Source organism: Crocodylus siamensis, chromosome 14 (genome assembly GCF_052110815.1).
Source record: "Crocodylus siamensis isolate JL-2025a chromosome 14, ASM5211081v1, whole genome shotgun sequence".
In the NCBI taxonomy this organism is placed as follows: Eukaryota; Metazoa; Chordata; order Crocodylia; family Crocodylidae; genus Crocodylus; species Crocodylus siamensis.
The window spans coordinates 24,453,014-24,480,090 of NC_143408.1; the positions used below are offsets into that span (position 1 = coordinate 24,453,014).

General features: G+C 51.8%; 1 protein-coding gene across 2 annotated transcripts in view; it reads left to right on the plus strand.

Annotated features, from left to right (window-relative positions):
• NECTIN1 (nectin cell adhesion molecule 1) overlaps positions 1-7,164 on the plus strand; it is a 95,915-nt gene extending 88,751 nt beyond the window's left edge. The window contains exon 9 of one of the 2 annotated variants that reach the window (XM_090026715.1): positions 3,457-7,164. In XM_090026715.1, the coding sequence (XP_089882841.1) occupies positions 3,457-3,675 (219 nt within the window). In that variant the 3' untranslated portion in view covers positions 3,676-7,164. The remainder of the gene's footprint in view (positions 1-3,456) is intronic. The other variant, XM_090026718.1, reaches the window with a different exon arrangement.
• Positions 7,165-27,077: the final 19,913 nt, after the last annotated feature.

Sequence of the window (27,077 nt, forward strand, 5' to 3'; positions counted from 1 at the left end):
CCAGCTACAGCATACCTATTTACCCACAGCCCTGGGCTCTGCCCCTTGCTGCCTGTGATGTAGAAATGACAATACCCTATGAATATTACTAGAGCAATGTGTGACTGCATGCACCTGCCTATTTCCTACTCCTCTTCCTACAGACACACCTTAGTCTGAGTAGACTACCTCTAGGAAAATGCACAAAACCCTTCCCCTTTTAATTCAGGGCAGAGGTCCAAACCCTTATCAAGGTTTGCCTCCCAAATACATGAGCTCAGCTGCCAGGCAGGGGAGGAAGTGGCTTTCAGGTGAGCTTGATCAAGAAAATGAGCTTGGCTATAAAGAGGGAAGAGAGAGTAGCTGCTTCTCCATATGGTGGGGTTGTTTTTAGGGAGGTTGCTGGGCTTGGGTCAGGGGTTTAGGCAGGGAGAAGGAGCGTGCATGATTTGGGCAGGCGGTGGGTGTATTGAGCTGGTCCGCTCTGTGTTGTCCTTGTCCAGCTACACTTGCTGTTCCCTGTGCATGCCTTCCTGCAAGCTGTGTGATGGCACCTCTATCTGCAGCCCTTTCCCTGGCTCAAATGACTTTGCTTTTGTGCTAGCAGATGGCAGCGTGACCCTGAGCCTGGAGTCTGAGTGCTCTCTCGTGCTCCGAACATTTAAGCTTCGGCTTCTCCCAGGTCTATATTTATTCCAACACAGCCAGGGGAAAAAAAGCACTAGACTAGCTATGCAGCAGCCCCAGCTGATGTAGGGGGGATAAGGCATGTGTCTGTGATCAGGGGGCTTTGTGCAGCAGACTTTAATGAGGTTGTAGCAGCTAGGAGGATGCTAGCAAGCGCTTCAGTGCTGCTTTAAGTGGCTCAGACAATACTCTTGCAGCCCTCCCTGCGGCCCCACTCCAGACGCTGTTTCCCCAAGGCTTGGCACAATTCGCCTCCCATATTTCCTGGAGGCAGGCTGCCCTATAACAGCTGATCCCTCCTGCCTCTCCTTTTCCCCCTACCGCTGCTCTGAAGACACTCGGTTCTCTGGCTTGCTACCCATCTCTCTCCTGAGCTCTTCTTTGCGGAGCTGTCAATAAATCATTAGTGGCATTTTGTTTTTGACATAACTTTCCCAAGTGTTGTGCTGGGCCCGGGCCCTGGCGGCACGTGGCTCCGAGCAGCTTGTTCTGTTCCTTCAGGCTTTTTCTCCCAAGAAACAGACTCCCTGAGGCTGGCATCAGCTGGAGGCACTGTAGGGATTGTAAGAGAGGGCTTCAAAGGAAAAAAAAAAAACATTCTTTTGATCCATCCAAAATGGGCTTTAGGCCCCTGTTGCAGAGTGGACATGTTGCCTTTGGGCTGTCCGGACCTACAGCTCCTCCTGGCTCTCCAGGCAAGCTGAGGACAGCACACAACATGGCTCCAGATGTTTGCAGACCCACAGGGCTGCATTTTGCAGGCAAGTCTGTGCTGCTGTCTTGACACCCTGATCTCCACCCCTCTGCACACCAGGATGTAGAAAAGCCCTGAAAACAACTTGCCAAAGCTGGAGACCACATTTGTCTCCTTTCTCCTCCTCCCTCTCTCTGCTTCTCTTCTGTTCCCATTACACAGCCCAGATTTCTCCTGCACGCGAATGGTTCATTGTGTGCTGGCACAGATAAGTACATCCATTTTGGGATGGCTTTAAAAGCACACTGAGAAGGAGGCTCTGTTTCTAGCAGCCTTTGTAGTAGCCAAGTCACGCAAGGAACAGCCCCCAGCTGATAAATTTCTATTACAACCCAAGCCCTGGTTATCCCATTACAATGGGGAGCAATGAAGCTGGGTAAATGGGGCCCCAGACCCTTGAGGGATTGTACCGTCCCATACAGATAGAAATATTTACCCTGCCGCTCTTATGCAGTGGGATCACCAAGGGGTCTCGATCGCAGCACTGTCGCACTGGATTTTGTAACACGTCTGTGATGAAGACGTGGTTCCTGCCCCAAATGTTTCTGAACTGAAGAGACCCGGGTTTTGGAATAACAGAGGTGCGGCTGGGTTGAGGCACGACCACGTTATGCTTTGCTCAATACACTTGTGTGCTTCAGAGGGAAGGCAAGAGGGCGTGACACTTCCAAGCCCACACACAAAGTCCCTTTAGAGGCTTGCAGCCAGTCAGCCAAGAACTCCCTTCCCAGCAAAAGCCAGATCCACAGAGCTGGTGCATGGCTGGAAGCTGAAAGCAGCAAGATCTGTGTTGCCCAGCTGTAATGGCGAGGTGCAGCTTTAACGCCAGTCACATCCGCTTACGTGGGAGGCAAAAGCTTGTGAAGCAAGAGGTGCTGGGAAACATGCATGGGTGAGGCAGTGAGGCCTGACATAAGGCTCATGTCCCTACTAGATGCTTCACTAAGACCAGCTCAGAGGGCTTCAAAGCACTAGACAGGGCAAGAAAGCCAAAGCCCCCTTCCACCAAGGCTTGGGAGGGAGAGGACTTTGTATTCTGCTAGCTGCAAGCACCACACACCCCCTTCCCCGGAGCAAAAGGGCATGGGTGAGCCCTGAAAGCTGTCAAGCTTCCCGTTGGGTTTTGGATAAGCCTTGGCAGGAAAGACCTCTGTGATTTCACGCTGAAACAAATGCTGTTTGATTATCACTCGTTGTTCCAGCTGTGCATAATAACCCCACACCACAGCACCTTGGCATTCGAGGGCTTTGCTTTTCATTCGGGGCTTGCAAAAAAACCCCCACAAAACCAAAAACAAAACCCTGAATCTGATAGCACCAGGCGGCAAAGAAATGATGCATTATTTTTCCCTCCATTTTACGGAGGGAAGATGGATTGGTTTTTCCCTTCCAGATGACCTAACATCAAAGCAAACTCCACAGACTCAGGAGCTCAGCTCTCTAGAGACTGGCCTCAATAAGGGACCGCATTAGCTTAGTGCAGGTGACCAGGGTGGGAGCCGTCAATGGGATTGCTCAGGTGCATAAAAGTAAGTGCCTGGACAACAATCCAGTCTGCCATCAAAGCCTGGCCATACAAATACTCTCTTCACAGAGCGCATGAACTGTCAGATCGGACCAGACTCAGCACCCATCCAGGGTGCCTGAAGCAACAGCCAGCCCAGAAGGGTCAGCTAAAACCCAACATCTGGAGAGATGAGGCATGATCTGTCTGTCCCCAGTGTTGAGGACCTCTGTTATCTCCTTATAGTAGGATTGCATTGAGCTGCTACAAAACTGGGGGCGAACTAGTCTTGAGTCCACATTTGCACACAGTAAAGGGGTGTTTTGGGAAGCTGAGGTGGAAACTGCTCAGTCACAGAACGGCCCCAGATGTCATGTGAAATAAATGTAGAGTTGTAAGAATAAAGAGAGTGCTTTGCTTTTTCCTGCACCTCTCCGTCCTTCCAGGGCACCTCCCGGGGCATTGGGCAGCTGTGCGTGTTGCACAGTTCGTCTCCGGGATCTTGCTCACTGACTTTTGCTCTCCGTTTCAGACCTTTGGAAAGTGTCACTCAGCAGTACCGGATGCGCGTGATCGCTTGACCTGCTGTTACTCACGCCAAGAGCAGCCTCTGGAGATGATCTCCCCTGTCTATAACCCCCTGTCCTACCTCCCGGAAGACCTTTATCCTTACCATGCCGATGTCTCCATCTGCTGCCCGCCCCCTGGTTCCCGGGCACCGCACATCTGTCCTAAGGAACAGTATGTTTAAAGCCACTTCTCTACACGCTCGAGCAAAAGCAAAGCAGCCAACGTTTCATGTCTCCTGCTCTCTCCCACGTCCACCGAGGCAGTCTGGGTTTTTTTCTCCCCAGCCACTGAAAACTTTGACTGCTTCTCCCACTTCTCATTTTGGTGCAACTCTAAGTGACATGATTAGATTACGCATCCGCCTGGCTCTTAGCGCTCAAAGGGAACTTCCTGCCTTCGTCCCTGTCTCCCTGGCTTTTTCTTTGCATCTTTGCCCCCCACATCCCTCCCTAATTTTGGCCCTGTCACCAAACCGTAGCAAGCTGGCTATGCACATGCATGCATGGGTGCACCGTTGGCCCTTGCTGGGTGGAACGGGCCCGACCTGCTGAAGTGTCTGTTGGTTCCCTTGTGTCATGTTTTTCTACTATCTGTGCAAGAGCAGCTCAGAAGAGGGTTCCTTCAGAAGCCTTTTTCCACTGGTCCGAAAGAACCAGTGCAACTCGACTCCCTAACCGAACCGTCTTGATGCTGCATCGGCATTCCCCGGCCAGTGTCCATGTCTCGGGCCAGATCTCTGTCCTTGGCAATGGCCGTTGTGGGGGGAGCCCTGTTTCTGAGAGAAAAAGGCAAAGATTTCCAAACGGAGCCCAGCAATGGGAAGTTTGTAGTGGGATATGCAAAAGCAGAGCAGAAGGGATGTATTCTTCTCTGCTGCCAACCTCTCGGCTTCGACAATCTGGAGGGAAAGCGGGTGGAACGTGGAGGAACAAAGACGATGACGCAGTCAGGGCAAAATGTTCCTTGAACTTTCTTTCACGCAACTGGAAACCAAAAGACAAGAAAAAAAAATTAAAATAATTCCCTAATTAGAAAGAAAAATAAACAGGCCATAATTTTCCCTTCCAGAGCCTAAAGCTCCCCTGCAGATCTCCCCGATGCAGCTGTTGATTGGGATGTTAAAGTGAACTCAGGCAGAATATGGAAAACAAATCATGATTTCAGGTAATCTTCTTGCTCTTAATGAAGGATAAAAGCCAACGGAGGACCTGGCCTTTTAACTTGGTTTTTAAGTCATCTTAGTTTTGGACCGTGGCATTGTTTTGATATGTGGAGTGTGCGCGCGTGTGTGTATCGGAGTGCATCCATTCCTGCAGCCACCAAGCGTTCTAGATAAGGGGATTCATCTCCACGTCGCTTCCTTGCTCACATGTATTAGAAACCCATATAAAAGAAGAAGAGGAACAGGATGGGAACAGGGTGCCTTGCGAATGGTTGGTGTCATGGATGATGCTCTCACCAGGTTCAGCCCGGGAGAGGCAAGGACCAGGCAGTTCTGTGTAAGAGGTGTTGTGGCTTTGGTGAACGGACTCAGTTTCCTTTCTTTTGATCGGGGTCTTTTTCCATCCTGCAGATATGCAACTTGGCACTGCCGATTCACAAGGGCCTCTGCATGTGGGGGCCCCAATCATGACGCTGGCGGCTCCCATATGCCAAGCCAGCGCCCCACGCTGCTTGTACAGATGCATGGGAGCCCACCATGCAGCATTAAAGATGCCCCTGGGCGGGGAGAACGGCACCTGCCCGCTGGGCTGGACTGCGTCACCGGCGATATGTCTATCGGGTTCTCAGAAGCAAGCTTGTCCTCCGTGCTTTCTTTGCTCTCGGCCCCAGAGGTGTGTCCCCAGGCTGGCCCTGCTGCCCCTCACTTGCACAAGAGCACAGCTGTGTTCACACTACCTCGTACACTTCCTGCAAGCTAAACACGCAGATAAAGGGGAAGAGGTTTATACTTCGTCTGGCAACAAAAGTGCCGCGGGGAACAAGGCTCCCCCATGGCTCTTGCTCGGAGGCCCGGCCAAAACCCAGCCCCTTCCCATGTTCCTGGGGTGAGGGCCACGTCCCAGTTTGGGGGAACAACCCGGCCACCCCACTGATGACACCTCTACAGTGGGAAATGGATGTCTCTACAGAAGCTGTGTCTGTTGGACCCAATGGCTCTGCTGCTGCATTAGCCAGGCCCCCGGCTGCAGGGCATGGAGGGGGGCAGGGGCAGACCATGGCACCGACTTGGCGATGAAACTGCCCCTCTGTCAGCAGGTGCAGGGAGTCTTCTAATTATAACCCAGGCCTTTGAGCATGCAACATGAGCAATGAAAAGCCATCCTCCTGTCCTGGCTGTTTTGGGCCAGCCTGGCCCCACGGGGGATCTCATTGCCTCTCTCGACCTCCTTTGCCCAGAGAATGGGGCCATCGGTCCCCTACCCACAAGAGCTCAAGTGCCGCGTATCTTCCTCTCCATGTGCCATGCGTTAGCATATAGCGGCCAGAAAGCCGGGCACCGGGTTTGCTCCCAACCAAAGCCACTGCCATTGCAGTTCAGTTCCTTGCCACCCGCCCCGGCACGGGGACTGCTCTACCAATTGGCCTTTAGCGAAGGAGAGGAGGGGCCATAAAACCTCTGGGGGCATTTGCACCCTGGGGTCCTAGGCATTGCTGCATGGCTGATCCTTGAGGACCCTTAAGGCCAGGGGCCTGAGCCATTTTCCTGCCTGCTTCCTGAGGCATCTCCAGGCCCGCAGGAATCGCAGCGGGCCTGACGGGAGCCGGCTTCTACCTCCGGACAGGCCTGAGCAGGCCAGCGAGGGGCAAAGCACAAGCAGCACGATCGTGCATAAGGATCGTGTCAGACCGACTGGAAGGAGGGGCAGAGGGCACGGGCGAGATCTCCTGCAGTCCTTGGGGGTGGACATGCAGAGAGATGACCGTACTGCCTGGCAGGGCAGAGCAGAGCATGTCCAGCTGCCTTGAGTGCCTGGAGCGTGAGCTGCCCGGAAGGAGAGCCATCAAGATCTTTGCTTCTCAGCAAAGCAAGAGAAGAGGGGAGAAGAGTTTCCAAATCCGGCCGCCGGATCCCTCCAGCGCGTGTTTTCAGCTCGGGAACGCCTGGTCTCTCTCTGCCTTTTCTACCTTCGTTCCTGCTGACAAACTAGAGGTGGCTTTTTCCGTCTGTCCTGCAGGAGAAGGTGTCTTGCTAGATCCCTGCTCGCCCATCGTGTGGGAGAGAGCAGGAGCCTACCCGGTGATGGACAGTGCGTGGGTGGGCTTGGTTTGGCACCGGGGCCATGGCCAGCTCTGATCCAGGCTGCCATTTGGTTCTCAAAGTTTATGGGACTGAATAATACTGTCCCACATTGGCCCAAAGCTATTGGTAACCCCCCCCACCCCCGTGCACACATTGCTGGGGAGTCGTGCTGGGTTGCCCACACCCTTGCAGCAAGGTTCACCTCTGACCACACCGGGATGCCAGTCCAGCACTGGCAGTGCCAACCAGGGGGTGCCACCCTGCTCCAAGGTAGGCTGCTCTGGACAGGTGCATTTTCTCTGTCTTGCTTTGTGTGAGACTCAGTCATTTTCTGGGATGAAATAACTGTCCTCGCTCCTGTTGCGCTGGCGACGATGGCGGAGCGGTGATGAAGGAAAGGCTGACGCAGAGCTGAAATAAATGCAATGGAAGAGTTCAAGCCGCTGCCCACGTGTCTCTTTGCAGTGAAATGTGGATCGGGCATTTGGTCTTTCTCTCGCACACCCCGTGGAGGGGCCAGAGCCCGAGCCCAGACAGGGAGGAGGAGGGTGCTGAGGAGGTGCCATCCCACACCTCCTTTCTGGGGTGCTACGCTCAATGTTCTCCATCCTTTCTCTGAGCCAGAGGGAGGCATGAATTAGCCAGCAGACCCTGTCCCTTGGTAGTCCAGTGCCTGGTTACAGCCTCCCTATGGATGGGCTGAACATGGCTGTCCACAGCTCACGCTGAGCTTCACTGCCAGCCCACAGAGTTACTGTGGAGACCTGGTCTCCTTGCAAAGGGGCAGAGCCACAAACCCACGTGGGCTCCTTTTTAGTGCACTCCTCGGGCTGCCGGACCCCAGATGAGTAGCTGTGCTCCCTGGGCACTGCGGCGATGGCAGGGAGGGGGGAATGGCTCATGGTGGCCAAGTGCTGGCACCAAGCCCCACTGTGCTGGGCGTTGTGTGAGCACAACGGGCTCATCTCTGAGCGTAACATGAGATCAGCCCAGCCATCCCCGGGTTGTGCAGCCCACGCTGCACAGGAGAACTGAACTCCAGGTGTCCCAACCTTGGTCTGAGCACCCTGGATGGGCCAGCACATCCAACCCTACCTTTTGCCCGGAGATTGGCCTTGGAGCTAATCCACCTGACAGCTGAGATGGCTGTGTTGTGCATAATCCCCCTCTCTCTTTCTTTCCTGGGCATCCTCCATCTGGTCCCTCCAGATCTCCAGAACATGAGCTATCTGGGACAGGGATTGTCAGTGCTGTCTTTGTCCAGTACCTGGCATAATATCATCTTCATCTTTCATCAAAGTCCACAGAACGTTAATGTAATATAAAGGTTGATAGTAATAGCAGCAGCCTGGCATACTGCAGCTTAAGCTTCATCCACAAATTTGGCAGCTACCTGGGGTTTTTCTATGGGACCTCCTCCATCCTAGACCCTCATTTGCTCTTGAGTCAGACTATTCATCCTCGGTCATTGTCCAGGTTCTCCCACCACTTCAACTCAGCGGTGGTCTACAAAGCAGAGGCAAGCACAGTGGCATCGAGATAATGTGATGGGGAGCCAGGCTTTCCTATGCAGGGCCTATGCATTTGCAGTATACCAATGGTGCCCAAATGAGAAGACACAGAAAACCTTTGTGGGGAAGGGAGGACTTGCTGTGAACCCAGCCCCGCTGAATGGAAGGAGGGCGTTGTTGGATTGCGCGCGATCAAAGAGATCTGATCGATACCCAATTAGAGATTTTTTTAGCACCAGCCACTAACACTGTGAATGAAAAATCCCCAGGATAGTTTTTAATAGGAAAGCTGGTCTGCACTGGGGTAGGGGCTCCCTTTCAGCATCAAGACCTTTGAAACCACTTTATGTGGGGACGTGCATGGCAAATGGCCTGGAATGAGGCAGGCAGAAAGGAGCCTGGTGCACCAGAGATGAATAGCCAGAAATCACTGTGATGGGCAGGAAGATGCGGGGGGCAGTTGCTAAAGTGGCACAAGAAGAGATGCCAGAACCTCAGCCTGCCTTCTTTCTGCACGGGGCCACATCCTGCAACCTCCCTGGCATGGGGTTTCCTCTGACTGGTGCCTCAGACCAGTGCTGGTTGCTGGAGGCACTGGTGCCAAGTCAGCCTTGATGTGCTCCGGCATGGCCAGGTGGGGAAAGTGGACCGTGGCTTCTGCTGTCCTTGCTCTGTGGGTGGGCAGACAGATTCCTGCCCTGTTGCAGCCTTGTACCACACTGGGTTTAAAAAAGCAAGAGGCACTGAAGCTGCTGGCTAGGTACAAGCCGAAAGTGGAAGGTCACAGCCGCCACCCCTCCCACAGCTCCTACTTCTTTCTGTCCAGCCACAACCTGCCTGCCTGACTTGAATATCCCCGCAACAACCAAGGCTTGTATCAGAGGTGCTTCGCAGAGCATCAAGGCAGGGAGAGAGCGGGGCTGGAACAGGGTGCGCTCGGAGATGCATTCGTTCCACTTTGCCTTATTTCCTTCTCTCCCATCAGACCAGCAAGCAGGGCAGCACGGAAGGTGGATTTCCAAGCTGCCGGCACTTACCCGGCTGCGATTAGCTGCTACGGCGGCACACTGCGTATCCTGCTGGGCCCTTTTATTGTATACATATTGCTGTCACTACCTCTAGGCACGAGTCATATAGAAAATGTGTGTGTGTATATAGGCAGCTGAAGAGCAGTTATTTTATCCCAGAGATGAGCCAGCTTTCAAGACAGCCTTTTCATGCAGAAGCCCAAAAAAAAAAAAGAAAGGCCCCGCGGAGCCTAGACAATGCCGGCCCCCATGTGCCACGCACAGAGAAAGGCAGCAAATTAAAGGACAGAGCAGGAAAGCGCCACATTAAAGATGCTGCAGCGCGCTGGGTAAATCGGGGTGCTTGATCCCCCTGCTTTGCTGTCACCGTGCCTCATTTGCTTCCCGGTGAAGGGGAGCCAGGGCCAAAAGCAGCACCAAATGCAATCCTCCAGACCCATGGTGGCCCAGGAACCCCTCTGGACAAGAAGAAGCTTTCTCCAAACCCTCACTGCCAGCCTGCCCATGCCGGGCTCGAGTACCATCATTTTTATATCAGCTCTAATTACATTAATTACTCTCCTCAGTATAAAACTCATTAAGCTGGAGTTTTTGCTTCATTAACGCCAAGCCAAAGAGGTAGCTGCTTGCTGGGGCAGAGGGTTTGGTGGGAACAGCTCTCCGCTGAGCTGTCCCTGGCCGTGCTGCTTGGCATCCACTGAACACGATCCAAGGGGGTTCTTGCCTTGGAGGAGACAAGAGTCGAGAAGTTGCTGATGTTCTGCCCCTCATTTCCCTGCATCTGAAACACAGCTGGCAGCATTTCCTCTCTCCCGGGGAGGGCTGATCCGGAGCCTGCAGGAGCTGGGAGAGAAACATAAGGATGACCTAGGACGAGGAGAGGCACCACTCAGTCCGGGGCCCTGCGCTCCCAGACTCCCCTTCACCCAGGGGTGCTATGGTCCCCCCCTTCCAGCCCTCCTGCACATCACAACTGCAAAGGCACTCGGGGCACCCACGATGTGCGAGACCAAGGCACTGCCGCCGTCCTGCCGTGGCGAGGAAGAGGGAGCTGTGAGGCTCCCGTGACCAGGTAGTGAGTGTTTTAGCTTCCTCCAATGCAAGGGGGACACTGGGCCAACTGAGTGGCAAGATGCTGGAGGCTTCCCTCCTCTGTGGTGCCAATATTGTGATTCACAAAGTCCCCTCACCTACCGCCAGCTCTGTCTGGCCACCAGCCCAAGCTGCCCTCCTTCTCTCTGTTCCTGGGAGTGGCTGGAGAAGGGTTTTGATGCAGGGTAGAGAAGGCACTGGAAGAGCTGCAGAGCCTCGCTCCGGCTGTCGGGACAGACTCGTCCACCCAAAGCATCTCTGACCGGCTGCCCAAGCTCCCCGGGGCTGAGCTGCCTGCACCGGGGGATGGACGTGACAGGCGTGCTGACCTACTAATGGACTGGAGAAGCCATTTCCTGAGCGCAGCACCTCCTTGGTGCCACGCAGGTTGCTACAGCACTGGCTAATTACAGTAATTAGGGAATCACGCTGAGTGACAGCAGACAGGGGGTTCAGAGCCATTCGAGTCCTACGGAAGATTAAACAGATGCAGGCGTTCCCGCTAAGGCTGTCTCTGGCTGCGGGTGTGGATAGTGAACCCGCACACCGGCTCAGCCAGCGTGGGGTCATGGCATCTGTCGTGCCCTGTCCTGCCAGGCCGGAGCAGGGAGGGAACCAGGTCCAGAGGCCTGTCCATCTTCCAGGACCCCTGCTTCTCAGCCCAGCCAAGAGGCAGACGGAGGCTGCAGCCAGCTTTTTAGAAGGGCCGGGAGGGGAAGGTCCCTCGGTGCAGTGAAAATGAGATGCATTTAGTCTCAGTCCTGCATTAAGTGCTGTTTTGTGCTACCACCTATCTCAGCCTAGCAGTAGCAGAGCAGAAGGGAGCAAGTGCAGTCCAGGCAGCATCTGGGCCCACATCTAACTGATCTGGTCCATTCAGAAGGACTGATTGAAATGGCTGCAACAGCAGGAGACTGGACTGTGATCCAGGAAGTCCCTTTCAGATCTGTGTCCTATTTGCTCTGCTCCCTGCCCGGGTCAGACCTCAGAGGAGCACGCGACCTGCCTTCACTCGTGCCCAGAGCAAAACAGGCCATGTGCAAGAGATTGGCTCAGTTCATACACGCTATTAGCATTGAAATTAATTTCTTTCTAAATGCACACGAATCGATGCCGAGAAATCCATCGGCAGGAACTTTCTCAATCCGTCAATGTCCTTGTTAAAGCCAGGTCTAGCTGCTGGGTATTGGGCTGCGGGGTGGGAGGGCCGCAGGAGGGAGCAGTGTGGGGCTTGGAGGCAAAGGGGTCCGGTTCACTCCTAGGTGTCTCTGACCTCTGTTTCCTCCATCGGCGAGTGGAAGATGGAGCTACTGCACACGTGGGTTGAAACCTCTTGGCAATTTACTGCTATCCTTTCCAATGCTGGTCTTTAATTGTGCACCCGCCACGGTCACATAGGCATCGAAGGGGCTGCACATAGAGGCTAATTCTGCTCCTGAAGTGGGTGTCTCAGAGGCATCAGTTCGCACCGGCATGTGCACAACGACTTGGCCTGAACACAGAAGCCAAAGCTGAGACAGGTCTTTCACCCAAAGCATCTTTGAGCACCTAAAGATCCAGATGGTCGAATCCAAGATGGGTACAATGCCGCCGGGCTGCCCTTGGAAACCAGAGCCGGGTCACTCCCGAAGTGCTATCACCAGCATTTTGCCTGGCCTAGTTTGGGCTGCTCCAAATGAATGGGGCATTTACTGCTCCCTTAGGAAACATTCATGGTAGGATATTGTGGTTCCCTGACTGAACACTCTCAGTGTAAATCCACTGACTTCAGCTGAGTGCAAAATACAGCATTTTGCATTTGGGCAAGGTGGTAAAAAGAGTCTAATTTTCCCCAATCTTCAGGTTCACACCCAGTACCACGGTCTTTATTTCTGCTCCATCCAGAGTATACCTGCACGCTCCCATCATCCTCAATTGTCATCTGAAAAGCTTGGCATGCTTGGGTTGAGCTTTTGGATGGATGTGCGGGACTGGTTCCCATTAATATGAGGCAGTCGATTTCTTTAGGGACCGGGCATGGAGACGGAGCAGTTCAGAGGCCCCACTGCTATAGGTCTAGAGGCAGGGATTAAGTTTCAACTAGGCTCATGCCAAAGTCCTCCCCAAGCTGACCTGGCTGTAAAAAAATGTCTGATCATTCAAGCTGGGCAGATGAACATGGGTGGGGAGGGGGGTCTTGATGCTATAGCCTCATCACTCCCTTGTGTGCCACTGGCTGCAGAAGCTGGTGCTCCTTAACCACACTAGCCCAATGGACCACTAGACTCAGGGCAACCTTTGACATGATTTCCTTTTAGGAGGCTTTGACAATCTCCCCTTCAGTTCTGCCCTTCTTCTCTGCTTCCTCACTTCCAGTAGAGTTGCATTTGATCTCTGAGCAGGCCAGCGAGGGGCAAAGCACAAGCAGCACGATGCATAAGGATCGTGTCAGACCGACTGGAAGGAAAGGCAGAGGGCACGGGCGAGATCTCCTGCAGTCCTTGGGGGAGGAGATGCAGAAAGATGACCGTACTGCCCAGCAGGGCAGAGCATGTCCAGCTGCCTTGAGTGCATCATGACCATTGATGGGCATTGGTAACAATGCAATCCACCCAGCCAACTACCTCATATGTAGCTTCTCTCCACGTGGTGAGATCCAATTGCATCCTGTGGATGTAGGTTGCTCACTTGTTTCCCTGGGGGAGGGTCCCCCAAGTGACCTCCAAGGCTTCTCCCTTCAGTCCACAATCTCCAGCACGGCTCACATGTCTTAACACCTTGGCAGTGTCATCCAAAGCCCCACAATGAGCGAGTGAAGCAGACAACAGCATCTTGAGCAATCCGGGCTGGCACTCCTGCTTTTAAACCATCCCTTTCATGGTGTTCGCTTGCTAAATCCCACAAAATTGTTTCTAATATCCCTTCCGCATTTACTGATGTTAAACCAGTTGGACTGTAATAGCTTGTTATGTCTCAGGGTCCAGTGATAAATATTGCTATGTTGGCCATTTTCCAGTGGCCTTGATTTGGAAAAGCATAAATCCTCTAAATAAAATCATGTAAATGATCATTAATTTCCACCCCTGCCTCTCTCAGCTTCAGGCTGCATGTGGATTAGCACAGTTCAGACTTTCCAAAACTCTGGGCTCACCCCTCAAAGTGGGCCCGATTCTGCATCTTTGCTCCATTCAAGGGCTCATGTCATCCAGGAACCCTGGGGCTACACCTAAAGTTGCATTAGAAATGCATAGGCAGAACCAGAAATGCCAGGGTGGCAAGGCTGAGCTCAGCACCAAGCCTGGGCACTTTGTGTTCCTAGTCCAGCATCAGCGGCTATCACATTCATGCCAAGTGGTAACTTTACCCCTTGGCACTAAGGCTTTCCTGAGGGTGAGGGGGTCTGGCTCTGCCTCCACTGTGCCTGTGACACCGGTATTGTCTGCAGTGGCACAGGACTATTCCAATTCCTTGCCAACCAACCAAGGCTTTGGCCCAAAAGAGCAGAGGTCAGGGCCAAGGGTCCATGCCCACCACTCCCAAGCCATCTTCCCTTCTGCTTCCATTTGCTGTGCTACTGAAATCACTCTGTGGCCACCAACCAGAAACAAATCCTATGATGGATTGGCCCAGCTGGCAAGGTGCAGGGCTCATGCTGATGTGAAGAGCAGTTGGCAGTGCCCAGAAGAACTCAGCCAGGTCAGGCCCAAGGAGAGGGCAAGCCACTTGTAGCAAGGGAAGCGCTTAGCCCGTAGGCTTCAGTCTGAATCCCTGAGCTGCTCCTGGAGAGAGGCTTTGCATTCCCTGCGGGGAATAAAAATGAGCTGTAGCAAAACAACATTTCCACGGTTCCCATTAATTCCCCACTCTGATTTTTCTAGTGGAGCAATTTTCTCTCTTACCTGCCTCTTTGTGTAATGGTGCAAACACATTTAAAGAACACTTTTTACTGTGCAGTGAAATATTTTTCTGCACTCCGTGTCTCCACTGCTCCTATTAGCTCTGCTAATTATCCTTTTTAACTTGTTTTTGCTTATTTTTATAGATCTCTCAGTTTATTTATATCTACCTATCTATAATGATTCCAGAGCCATTACTCACAGCAGCACCAGGAAACATTACATTTCCCAATTTACAATTGCAATTATGATATCCATCAGGAACAAATGCAGCTGCCTTCAATTTTAAGCAATATTTTGATCATAATAATTAAAAAAAAAACTTATGGCATTGCACACATTACCGACATTAATATAATTTCGGGGCTGTGTTAAAAAGCATGGAAGGCAGTAGTCTATGGCTGAGGGGGTGGAGTAGAAACTCATTTTTAACCCTTTGGGTGACTCTCATAATTTACCTGTTCCCACTGCCAAGCTGCAGCATTGCCATCATGAGAGCTAACTTCCCCATTGAATTTAACATGTTTTTTTTTTGTCCTTCAACTTATTTTTTCCTCCTACTTTTCCCTTCCTGAAATTGGTAGTTATTAAAGTATTTGTGTGCAAACAAGATCATTTTTCTGTCATTGCTCATTTCAGCTTGCCTGTTTGAATGTGCAGGGACAGCTGAAATTCAGTTGACAATATTATAATCATTCCCACAATTGCATATTACAAACTCCATAACAAATAGTGGCAGATCTTGGGTTTTGTGTCTGTCTGGCTGCATTACACGATGGAGCATATGCTGCACAAGTTCCCATTAATGACACAAACGTGTCTTTGTGGAAAGCTGAGACTCCGACAAACCGTCGCACGAGGCTGTCCCTTGCCCTGAATGGTAGGGAGCACTCTATTAATGGTAATTTGCCCCCTTCATCCTGGGAGGCTGCTAGTTTGCTGCAGAGAAAGCTGGATGTGATTCGTCTTCATACATTATTCACTTTCTAATCTGAGCTTAACCTTGAAGTGAGGTTTGAAGCCCTGACCCTTTGCAAAGAGTTTATTCAGTTGGGTTCCCCTTTAACCTGAGAGTACTGAATGCCAGGTGTAGGGTATGGAAGAGAACAGTCCAAAAGGAGGAAAGCATAGATTTAATGTAGGCAGCCGCCTCCACCTCTTGGCCTCTGCATGCTGGCACGTTCATGTGCAATATGCCCAAGGTAGATGGATCTCCTCGTTGCAAGGTCAATCCCCATGGTCCACTCCACCCTTGACTTCTCTGTTCTGACCTCCGGTGCATACCTAGTGGGATGGTGGATGCTTGTCTACAGTGACCCAGACCGAGCCCATCAATTCCTTCCATGGGCATCATCAATCATGACAGCCAATTTTCAGGTACTGATGACTGTCGACTGGCTCCAAATGCACGGCCTTGTGCTGGAAAGACATACATCCCATTACCTTCCAATCTGCAGCATGATTCAGTTGTGAGTGTGCATGCTTGAAACAAGAGGTCCTTTTTCCAAGTCATCCATGTGGCTGATGGGAGGGTGCAATGCACATGACAAACTAGGTCAAGATCTTCAGAAGTCATAACCATGGTTGGCTTGTCAGGAGAGCTCAGCTTGGGCCTGTTTTATCAGTACATGCTCATCCTGCTGGATATTAATGTGGTTCTAAGTGCCATGGCTTGAGGAGCTTCTGGGCATCAGGCACATTAAAAAAACCTGGATTGTGTTCCTATTATGGCAAGGGAGATGAGCCCTTTGAAAATACTGACCGAGCCAAATGTGAAGGCCAAATCTTTGCAAATCTGCCCCTGAGATTTCTTCTGATTCTTTCTTGCTCTCTATTGGGGTAAGTCCAGAGCTATGGTGCCACTGAACCCAGGGCTATTTCACATGTTGTTTTGCAGAAGCAAGATCGGGCTTCAGCCTGTCTGCCTGGTCTCCATAAGAACTGAAGAAATCTTTGAAAGGTTGGTGGTTACCTCCGTTGTCATCTTCCCTCATGGGAAAGAGCGATCCCCTCTCCAAGTCCTTTCCCTTGGTGATTTTCTTTGTGCGTAACATTTTCGTGCTGAACTCCTTGCTGTAACTCCTTGTTCTATGAACTGCGAAAGCAGGAACCCACTTGTATTACATGAGCACTGTGAAAGGATTGTATTGATTTAAATATGCAAGGCTCACTAACCCACAACCGAGCAGGAGGCAAAGACACAGCCTGAGCCTACAGAGATGGGGAGGAGAGTGTGTGAGGTGACTGGGTTCTGCTTTGAAGAACGAAAGAAAGCTGTCCAGTGCTCAAACTTCTTTAATGTCTTTTCCATACACCTGCTGCATCTATGGAGCCCTGATGGTCCCAGTCTCTGCTGGCCCAAATAGCCATCCATCCATTGCATGTCGCAGAATCCCTGCCGCCTTCCCTTCTCACCTATTCACTGACCCCTTCATAGCCATGCCTGAAGTCTTATTTCTTCTCTGATTCTGATGGCTTCAAAGCACATCTGTCTGTCTACTATCCGATCATTCACCCATCTCCAATAGCTGCCTATGTGTCCGGTAAAGTCAATGGAGAGTCTTATTTTTACATGAAGAAACAACCCATCCAGTAGGAAGCTCTTGATAGTCTTGGCCCCAGGAACACCTGCATCTGATGGAAGCTATTTCCATTTATGATTAACCTCTATGGTGCCCCGACTTCAGATGAATACAGCCAACTACCTCTCTTTTAAGCGTACCTGTGGGCTTCATCAGAAGATGAACCCCATTTCCAGTGCCCCTTCCAATGTATGTTGGGAGGATGCAAGCGGCTCCGACTGCCGGGGCTACCTCCGTTCAGCACCCGTCTGGGGACGGGGTGGAGCTGTCCATCAGCTCAAGGGTGCTAAAAGAGAAATAGCTTCCACTTTTTCTATCCCTGCCGCGAGCACAGAGAGAGCTCGACGCTGCTGCTACTTTTCATCATCATGAGCGCCCTCTTCACGCTCCCAGTGCACCAGTGTTTCCCCATCCATGCAAAAAAGCACCATCCTGTGAAGAAGTCCAACCCTTGACACACTCCCTGCACCCCCGGCCATTCATATCAGGCCCTTTTTTGTTCCGCTTTCAAAATCCTTCGCCATGAATTAGCCCAATAAATAAACAAAAATGCTGCATGCTGGAATATTACCAGTGCTTGAATAGCCCATCAGATTAGCTGGAGAAGAGCAGACAGACATTAAAATAAATGATCCAATCATAATTCCCCTCCTCCGCTCCCCATTTCCACCAGGGCCCGAGTTCGGAGAGCTCATCTGACCACAGATTTCTATCAGGTACGGGGTAATTTTCAGGTCATTTGAAACCTGACAGTAGCAGACAGGAAGACAGAAGTTTTGGCTGTGCTCACCTCCAGCAATGAGAAGAAAAGAGATAATTTTGTTTGAAAGAGAGGAGTGAGAGCGAGCAGGAGAGGGATGATTGAGTCCTTGTATGACTCCTCCGTCATGCTGGCACCTCACCTTAATGGTCAGCGCAAGCCCATTGTTAATCTCAACCCCACAAGGTCAGCCCGGTTTACGGAAATCAAGCTGTTGTCTGTCTCTGTGCATCAGCACTTGGAACCAGCAGCAATAATCACTCCTCGATCAGAACTTGTTTGCCATTATCTGCCCGGTGTTGGTCGATGATATATGAAGCAATTTTGGCTGCGACAGTTCGGATTCGCGTGCGTTGAGTTCCTTCTTGGCGAAATCTATACACGGTTATTTTTTTCCCCCCTTTGCCAGGGAGCAATATTTTAAACTAAAAGGAGTTTTCAAAGAGCAGTTGCCATAATTCATCTTTACAGTCTCGGGGTGCAAACAATGCCTTCATTAGACACTGAATTTCTCTCCATTATAGCACCATCGGAAAGCATGTATTTGGTCATTTATTAGCGGTTGCTTGATGAGGTGTAGGAAAAAGGAAGGACTAAATTAAGCCAAAGGGTTGTTTTGCTTGTACTTTGTAAGTGGGTGAGTCTATAAAAATATCCAAACTTAATAACACCCATAACTCTGGATGCCACAGACAAATACACAGGGGGAGCATTCGTCTCGTAACAATGATGGTCTGGAGGGGGGGAATACTAGGAAATGAAGAGATGTCCATCAAGATCCTGTCTTTGGTAAGAGGTGGTGAACTGGTGGGAAGGGTTAGGGAGAGTAGGAGATTTCTCTTGAAATGTTGCAATTAATGACAAGTCCTTTATTCTTAGACTGCACTAGCAGCTGCTTTGTCTGCCTTGGGACATGATTGCCTTGTTAGCCGCACTTGGTTTTGAAAGACCTGTAGGAGGACAGGATTATTGCGTAGCATATCCAGGTAGGTTTGACCATGCTGGGCCTGTAACTGGGTCTCCCCCTCTTTTAATAAAAGACGCAGGGTCAACAGAGCCTTAGTGACATACACATACATCTGCATGTTCAACAGAGGGGCAACACTCCTGTAGTGTCTGATTTTCACCCCACACTTAGTACTTTTGCCTGATTGCAACTGGTTAAATCCATCCAGATATAATGGAGACAGAAGTGACTTTTTCACAGGAGAAAGCGGGACTGAGAATATCCTTGCGGGCACAAGCAAACTGAAGGGAGGGCGCCGGGCTGGTGTTCACGACAGGTCATTGCTGTGGAGGACACCGTAAAGCCAAAACCTAGAAAGGGCCCGGTCGGGGGTGAAGATGGGCCCGGTGGGTCATGCTGAGAGTGAAGGAAGGGCTCTGCTTATCTACAGCACCGCAGTCCTGTGCGCAGACTGATTCATCTCACCCAGCCGACAAGCCCTTCTGCAGCCACGCGCTCCCTCCACGACCCACACAGACCCCTCCGGGGCACAAACCCACCTGCTCCATGCATGGGCTTTCACATGGATGTCCAGCTTGCATCCATTTCAACCCAACCCCACGGCACATTATTGACGGACAGGACTACATGTAACAGTAGCATCCTACAGTACTCCAGGGCCTGAGGAAGGACAGAGACCCTAGGCGCCTAAGTGATGTGCAAAACCACTGCCACCACCTTTTTTTGTCAGTGAGGAAGAGTCATCCTCCCTCCAAGTCAATGCTAAAGTGTAACAGGGAGGTTCTCCACCTTGGGCAGCAGTATTGGCCTGGCCAGCTGCCTTCGATGTCCCCTTCTTAGTTGAAGCCCAGGGCTGATTCCTGCATCACCCATCCCTAGTTATGCTACTGGCTTATCGTGCTAACTTATGTAGGGAGTGGATTTGTAGTTGGATGTGCTTATTATTTTCCCCGTAATAAAAAAAAAGGCAGGCAGATTTATCTGCATCTCTGCTCTAATTGCAATGCAAAGCCCTGTAAAACCAACAAGATAGCTATTTTCACCCCAATATTCATAAAAAAAAATTGAAACAAGTGACACAGGGACTGCTCCCTCCCTGGGAACATTTAGTTTTTTGTGTTTAATTTCCACTGTGAATCCGTCTCCCAGCCACCACAGTCGCTTTGTGTAAATGCCAGGCAGACTAACAAATGTGTACAAGGCTTTTGGCCTATCCGGGAGATACCGTGACATAAAACAGGATTATGCTTCCACAGTACAATAAAAAGAGATGAAAGATTCTAAAGAGATCAAAGTAATTGCAGAAGCAAAGGAAACATTTACATGGGAAACGTGACTTAAAAATGGAACCGCACCAAGCGTTATTAGCCCGGGGTATTCAAAAATCACAAAGGACAGGTCTTAAAGGGGAGATGGAGTGTGATGCCTTTGACTCTCAGTCCAAATCTGAACCTACAGAGGCAGGATAGATGACAACCATTTGAAATGTGGGTAGCTATTGGTGCTCAGAGAATAGTCTTCAAGTGTCAGGGAAATGGTGGAGCCAATGGTCTGGATTAGAAGGCTGTATAAATATGCATGAGGTACGGTAGGGAAACAGATGCTTAAAATACTTATTTAAATACAATGGTGGGTAGGGATCTCCATCCAAGTGCCCAGGGAGGGGAATATTAATGTAACAGTCCCGCAGCCTTTCTGGCAAAGATCTCCAAGACAATGTGAGGCAAATAAGGTAGTATTGCCCCATTTCACAGGTGGATAAACTAAGGCAGAGGTGGGTTCAGTCATCCTAGTCCTGAGTTCTTGCTGTGAATCCATAGCAAGGCTGAGGCTGGAACCCAGGAGTCCTCAGCGGCCCCACTCCAATTATCGCGCAAGCTTCCTCACTGGATCCGGGGCCGAACTCAAGACCGCTGACTCTCAGACCCCTCTTGTGACCCACCGCTGCCTGCATTGCTGCTGAGAGTCAGGAAAAGGATCCAGGAGCCCTGCTCCAGTTTCCCTGGCCGCAGCCAGAATAGCCAGAAGACAAGAGGGAAGCAAAGCGACCCGAGCACCTGAAGGAAAAAGGACCCCAGCATCAGAGATAGAAGCCACAACTCCCTGAAGAGGCTCCTCGAGGGCAGCTCTCTGTGACAGCTCTGAGAAAAGCCAAAGAGGCTCAGGGAGGGCATCTGTGGCCTGACATGTCCTCAGCACGGGGCTTGCCTTGGGCTTAAGTACAAGTATCTAAGTGTGGAGGGGGGCTGCTTGTACTTGATGCATTGGGCTGCCTCGACAGAAGAAACAAAGCCCTTAATTAGATTTGGTGGCCTTATCGCCGCCCTGGCCGTTCTCACCCGAGACGACATCCACCCCGGATGAAACGACCAAACAAACCCGGGCTCAATTGCAATTTGCCAGGTGCGCGATCTGTTTCCGGCTCACCCGACACCAGCTCCGGGGGGAGCTGGTTTTTGATGTCCCACCGGGTGCCCTCGACATCTCAGACCCGCCCTGAGCAAGAAGGCTGGCAAAGGTAGAGCTGCTCCAGAGGGATGGTTTCACTTGCTTGTTCCGCTGTGGATGCTTTATTGAAATGGAGGGGATTTGTTAAGCCGATGAAGGGAGGCTGTAGTCGACAGACACAATAGCAAAGGCAGATTAGGCCCAGAATAAGTGTCTGTACCCTGGCGGATTAATGAGGAGACTGATGGATTTTACACGGTGAAAAGGCTTCACTGATCGTGTTAGAGGGAATGAAATGAATCCCCCTTGTGCAAGTAGGGCAGGCCGGTGGCATTGGAAATCCTGGCCACGTAAGAGCCACATCTCCCTGCCCATCACACCGGGTGGCAGAGCAGCACTTTCTGGGACATGGCACGTGGGCGCAGGATGCTCAGAGGGCTGGGATCCCTGCGGTGTGCCCGTGCTGCTCCGCATCCTGCGTGGGTGGTGCGACGGGGCCTGTACACAGCAGGGACAGCACGGGTGTTCGTGTCACGACGGGCAATATGTCCGTGTATTGACTGGGTGCCACTACCTCTAGGTTCCTGTGGCCCACCCGGTCATTCCCCTGTATCCGAAAGCTGCGTGTTGCACCCCTGAGACCACCAGCCTCGGTTCTGCATTCAGGCACCAAAATTGCTGTCATATCTTGTGACCTTCAGCACACATCAAGTTGTTCCAGACTCCAGCAAGAAACCCGTTGGTCACCGACTCTTCTTCCCCCATCCAGTCCACAAAGAGCTGCTGATAATCCGGGAGCTTGGCTTCAGCACCCAGCACAAAACACATCTACTGGGTCGCCATCTCCCAAGCTCTCAGAGGGCAGCAGTTTACCATAAAAATAATCCCGGCGGAACAATTGGCCATGGTAAAAATAAAGCATGTCAGAGGTGGTTTAATTTGCCATGATAAACTGAAACCTATCACAATTAAAAAAAAAAAAAAAAATCAATGTGTATTTTCACATGTGACTAACATAGCGAAAAAGGGATTTTTGGTGCCATTTCATAACATGTATCTAAACACCACACATCGTGTACAAGCACCCTGTGAGGTCTACAGAGACACTCGGAGATGAGGAGTGCACATGAGCATTGTCCCACACCACTCCAGATGCTCACGCTTTGCAGCTTGGCTTTCCCGAACAAGAATAAGAGCTTAAAAAAGCCAGGAAGATTTGGAAATAAAGTGAGGAAGAGCCAGGAGAGGATGAAGGACTGAACAATCCTTTAACGCATTGATTTTTTTCAGGAGGCAATCAGCATCTGGATGAATTAAATCTTTTCCACGTCACCCTGACAAATGACGCTGGGGAGAGGGGACTTCCAGGGCTCTGCATGTGAAGGGACAGAGCTGAAGGAAGAAGACTTGTTGCTGTTGCGGCATCGGGTTTGTGAGCGCACACCGCTCCAGGACGCGCAGCAGAGGCCATTAGGAGTGGCGAGGCCTGCCTCCTGCGTCCTGTGAATTACATTCCAGTCCATCATTCTTTCTAATTAGGCACCTCTGACACCCGATTAATCCTATTTGCCTGCAGGCCTTTTTATCTTTCCTCCTGCTTTTATCGGACAGGGAATTAGCCGCCGTTAGTATGTAGAGCGCATTGTGCAGCGCCGGCTCTCACCGGCCTCACAGACTGTTAAGGAGGCAAAGTCCAAGTGAAGCTCCAAAAAGTTCATTAGAGGTAATTAATATATATATTTTTAATCACACTGATTATTTTGCTCTTCTTCTGGAAAGCAAGAGGCCGGCAAAGCTGCCGAGCAGAGCAGCTCATGGGTGAGGTCGGCTGTTTGCTTTGCTCTGACGGCGATTTGGAAACGGGCTCCCAGTTGGTTCCAGTCCCAGCCTTGTTCACCCTCCTCCACCGGCTCCTGGGGCACTGGTGTCTCCTCTTCAGTCTGAAATGTCCCACTGAGATCTCTGTCTGCAGGCAAGGCCCAGAAGAGCCCTGGCCAGAGCTCAGGCCAGGACTCCTGCTTCTTCCAAGTTTCCCCAAACCAAAATGCAACGTGACAGCCGAGCCCTCGTGTCATGGCGCGGCTAATGCACTGATCATCGTAATGAAGTGCCCGCTCTGCTTCCCGGGACAAGAGCACCGGCAGCAGCATCCGCTGCACCAGCAATTCATCACTGTCAAGGCTCCCTGCAGCCTCAGACCAATTCCGGCCCCAACTGAAGAAGGCCTGGCTGTTCCCGGAGTGTAATCTGCCTGTCATTTCTAATACATATTCCTTTTCCTTACATGACGAATTGCAGAGGCTGCCAAGGCTGAAGGACTATGAATTGCTTGGGAATAAAGTGCTCCGCATCCTCCGCCCCCTGCTCCTGCTGCATGGGGCAACATGTAGGACTCCATCTCCCCGATGCTCCTCTTGGCTTGGGGGACCGTGAACCTCTCCAGCAGCCCAGGCTGGGCTCCCCAATGGGCCGGTTCTGCTCCATATCTGGACTTGCCTCCAGTCCCCAGGCTTCAGGCCAGGGGACACTTCCAGGGTTTCTGCACTTTCCCAGGGACGAGTGGGAGCAGGATTTATCCGTCATCGTTCCTCCAGGGATGGGTAAACCAGACCCAGGAACCATCCGCGTAACAATGCCCACTTCTTCTTGCACTTCATCTCTTCTGCCTGTGTCTATATTATCCTCCCATGTCAGTCCCCAGTGATGGACCCTCAGTGACCTTCCTCCAGCTTCTCAGCCTCCTCTGCCCTCCATCCAGGATCCTTGTCCACCCAAGCCCTTGGGTTCATTTGAGCGCCAGACCCGAGAGCCAGGCTGAAGTAATCTGTGTCCTTCCTTGAACCCTGCCCAGCCACACTCCCCGCAGAGAACAGCCAGGTTAGTCCCTCTTTGCATCACTGTTTGTTTGATTAGTACAAAACAATGATTAACAAGACGCCTCTGACTTAGCGATCATCGCCGTGTGCCGCGTTAATTCTTCATAAGCTTCCCAGGCCACCTTTTATATATCAAGCTGAAATGTAATTATCTTGGTGACTCGCGGCGTAAATCAGGAGTTGTGTGTCAAGGAGATTTTCTGCGGGGCTTTATTTTACTGCGTCGTATATTAGATGTGTGGCTGGAAGGTGCCGTTACCTGCCTAATCGCACGAGACGACTCCGTGCGCAAACAGCTCGCCGGCGCCAGGCTGACGAGAAACCGGCACCACGGCCGTGGCTACAGGGGCTGCCCGAATGGTGAGGACAAGTCATTTTCCAGCCAAGCAGTCAGTGCCTCGAAACCTTTCCAAGGCTGAGTCCCCCCCTGCTCCAGCGCAGAGCATCCGGTGCAAACACAACCCCCTTTGCTACAAGGGAAAGCAATGGCAGGCGACGCGCACAGGAGCCACACGCCACCGCTGAGATGGGAGGACGTATAGGCCTATCCTTGCTTCCAGATCAGTAGCACATTAATGGAGAGCGTGTCTTATCAAACCACAGCTCATTGTCCCTGCACAGAAGCAGTGCTCGTACTTGCTCCATAGCGGGGGCCGTGTCACAGCAAAGCGGATATAGCACCGGCTGTACACCCAGCCTGGCCAGCCCCCGGCTGCTTGTCTGGGCCAGAAGGGCAAAGGGGGCTTTGGAAGGGGAAGGAGAAATTGCCACCCATGTAGGGCCGTCTGGGGGTGACATGGATGAGCTGGGGGCTGGGAGCTTTCTCCAGGACCTTGTAGCAACAACATGATTTTTAACCCTTCACATTAAAGGAGTCAGGGTGGGAAAGAGATGTACCAACTAATCCTATGGAGATGACTCTTTAATCAGCAGCTCCCCGATCAAAGGGGAGGCAGGCGCTCACCAGGACCGGGGCTCTTTTCGAGAGGGCCGGGAGTGAAGGCACTGCCAGTTCTGCCACCCTCCTTGCCCGCCGCACTACATCATTGTGGGCCGGGCTGCGGGTTATCTCACATCAATAGCTACCAGGGCTGGCTGCAGCCTCACTCGATTTTTCTGCTCTGCAGATAACACTCAACTGACTCGGTGGCGTTTGGATTTGTGTCCCTGTGCCATACACACACACACACGCGCGGCCCTGGATCCTGCAGGCCTCTGCACACACATTCATTGAATACAAAGCTGTTCCGGTCCAGCACACTTGAGCCCCGGCTGCTCCTGGTGTGAAAAGGGGCAAGCACTAGAGGCTTGGCTTTCCAAACCGCTAAGCCTCCCTGGCTCCAGCCAAAGGTGCTGGAAACAAAGGCTGCTCTGTGCCTCGAAAAATTGGGCCTTGGGCACTTTCGTTTTGCATTGCATGCATGGCAATAAGCTCCTCTGCAGGGGAAGAGCGGAGAAGGTGGAGCTGAATCAGCTAATGAGGAGGAATGAATGTGCATAAGTTAAAGCTTGTGAAATACCCCCCACCCCCTTCTCCGTGCAGGTGCTGTCATTCAGGGCCAGCAGAGCCATGGCTCAGCACAGGTGTGAGTCTGGACTAGTGAAGCAGGCGGCTCTGAGCTCGGTGATCTGGGTGGGAATGGGATCTGCAGCAAAACTGTTTAACTCCCTGCTACACCCCCTGGGACAAGGTGCCTACCTCGGGGGCACAGGCAGTGGGCCTCCACTGAGTAAAGGGACTGGTGCAGGGAGCAGCTGCTGCAGGGAATGGGGCAGAGCAGTCTCATGACCCCAGCGTGGCTGAGTTCAAGACCTGCCTCTGCCTCATGTGAGACTGGGAAGTCTCTCTTCATGTCATATACCAGCTGGAAACCATTTGTCTGCCTTGTCCACTTTGATAGATGCACTTTCAGGCTGGGAGTGCCTCTTACCCTGTGTTTGTAAAGCTCCTGACCCCATGGCATCAACTGGAGCTCTTAAGCATCGCTGGCTTGCAAAAGGCAAATAGATGCTTGGCATCACCCTCGCCTTGAACAGCACATGGAAGTGTTTTCAGACCTGAGGCCCCAGCACCCTTCACAGATGGGCCTCCCCCCCTGTGCATTTTGGGTTTCCTTCAGCCCCTTCTCACAATGTTTGGTTGCTGGCTGGCAAGGCTCTGGGCAATTCCTGATGTGAGGGTCTGCTCTGTAGTTTGGGGGGTACTATAATAATTGCTTCTCCCTGGAAGAAAGCACTGAAGAAGATGGCACTGGCAGGGGCAGACATGAGTCCAGCCACCTGCTGCAAGCCAAACGCTGGGGGTGGGAGCCGTGCTGGACATGGACCATTGTTTTATCCCCCCATGCCCTAGAAACGCTTGCGGCAGGGCCTTCCTCATGGAAGAGACTAGGCCAGGAGGCCCCTGCCCTACCAAGATGGACTGCAGCGGTCTATGGGGTCTATGAGCAGCAGTAATGTCCCTTTGCCCTGCTTGCTTCAACTCCCAAGGCCGCACAAAAGCCGCCCCTTTCCCCCGCCCGCATTAAGAGGCGAGTTCTGCCCTCGCCTTTGATACAGAGCAAATGGTTGATAGCCTTCATCTCATTTTCACACTAGCCTAACTCCACTTAATGAGGTGCGGACCTTCCTGTTTCCGTGATAGGATCCTGTCTAAATCCTTCCACGCTCAGCCGTTTCCAGATACTCAGGTATTGACCTCTCGGCTCAGCTTTGCCCTGGCTCGCTGAACGGCTTTCAGAGCAAAATCCATACAAGCTCCACGTCCAAAGCACTGGGTTGGGGCCTGTTCTCGTGGACCTTCCCCCCACCCGTCCTGCGGCTCACGCAGGGATGTAAGAAGCTTTTTTATATATTGGGTGCGGTGCGGCTCGCTCGGTCCCGTGCGAGTTGACTGCAGTTGCATTGAGCCGCGGGGCTTGCAAGGCAGGGCTGGGAGACAGATGGACAGACTGACAGACAGACAGATAAGGAATGGTAATAAGTTGAAAATTAGGTAGTGTGTGACAGATACGGAAGAAAGAGGCAGCGTCAGTAGTCCTGTTATAGCTCAGATTGGCGCCTACACGACAGCTTATACCCAACACGTACAGGTTGGCGTGTACATGACAGCTCTACAAACTGGAGAGGGGAGAAACCCTGACTAAGCTCAGAAGTGCACTCAGAGCAGAAAATATCCATTGACTTCTAAGGGGCTCGTG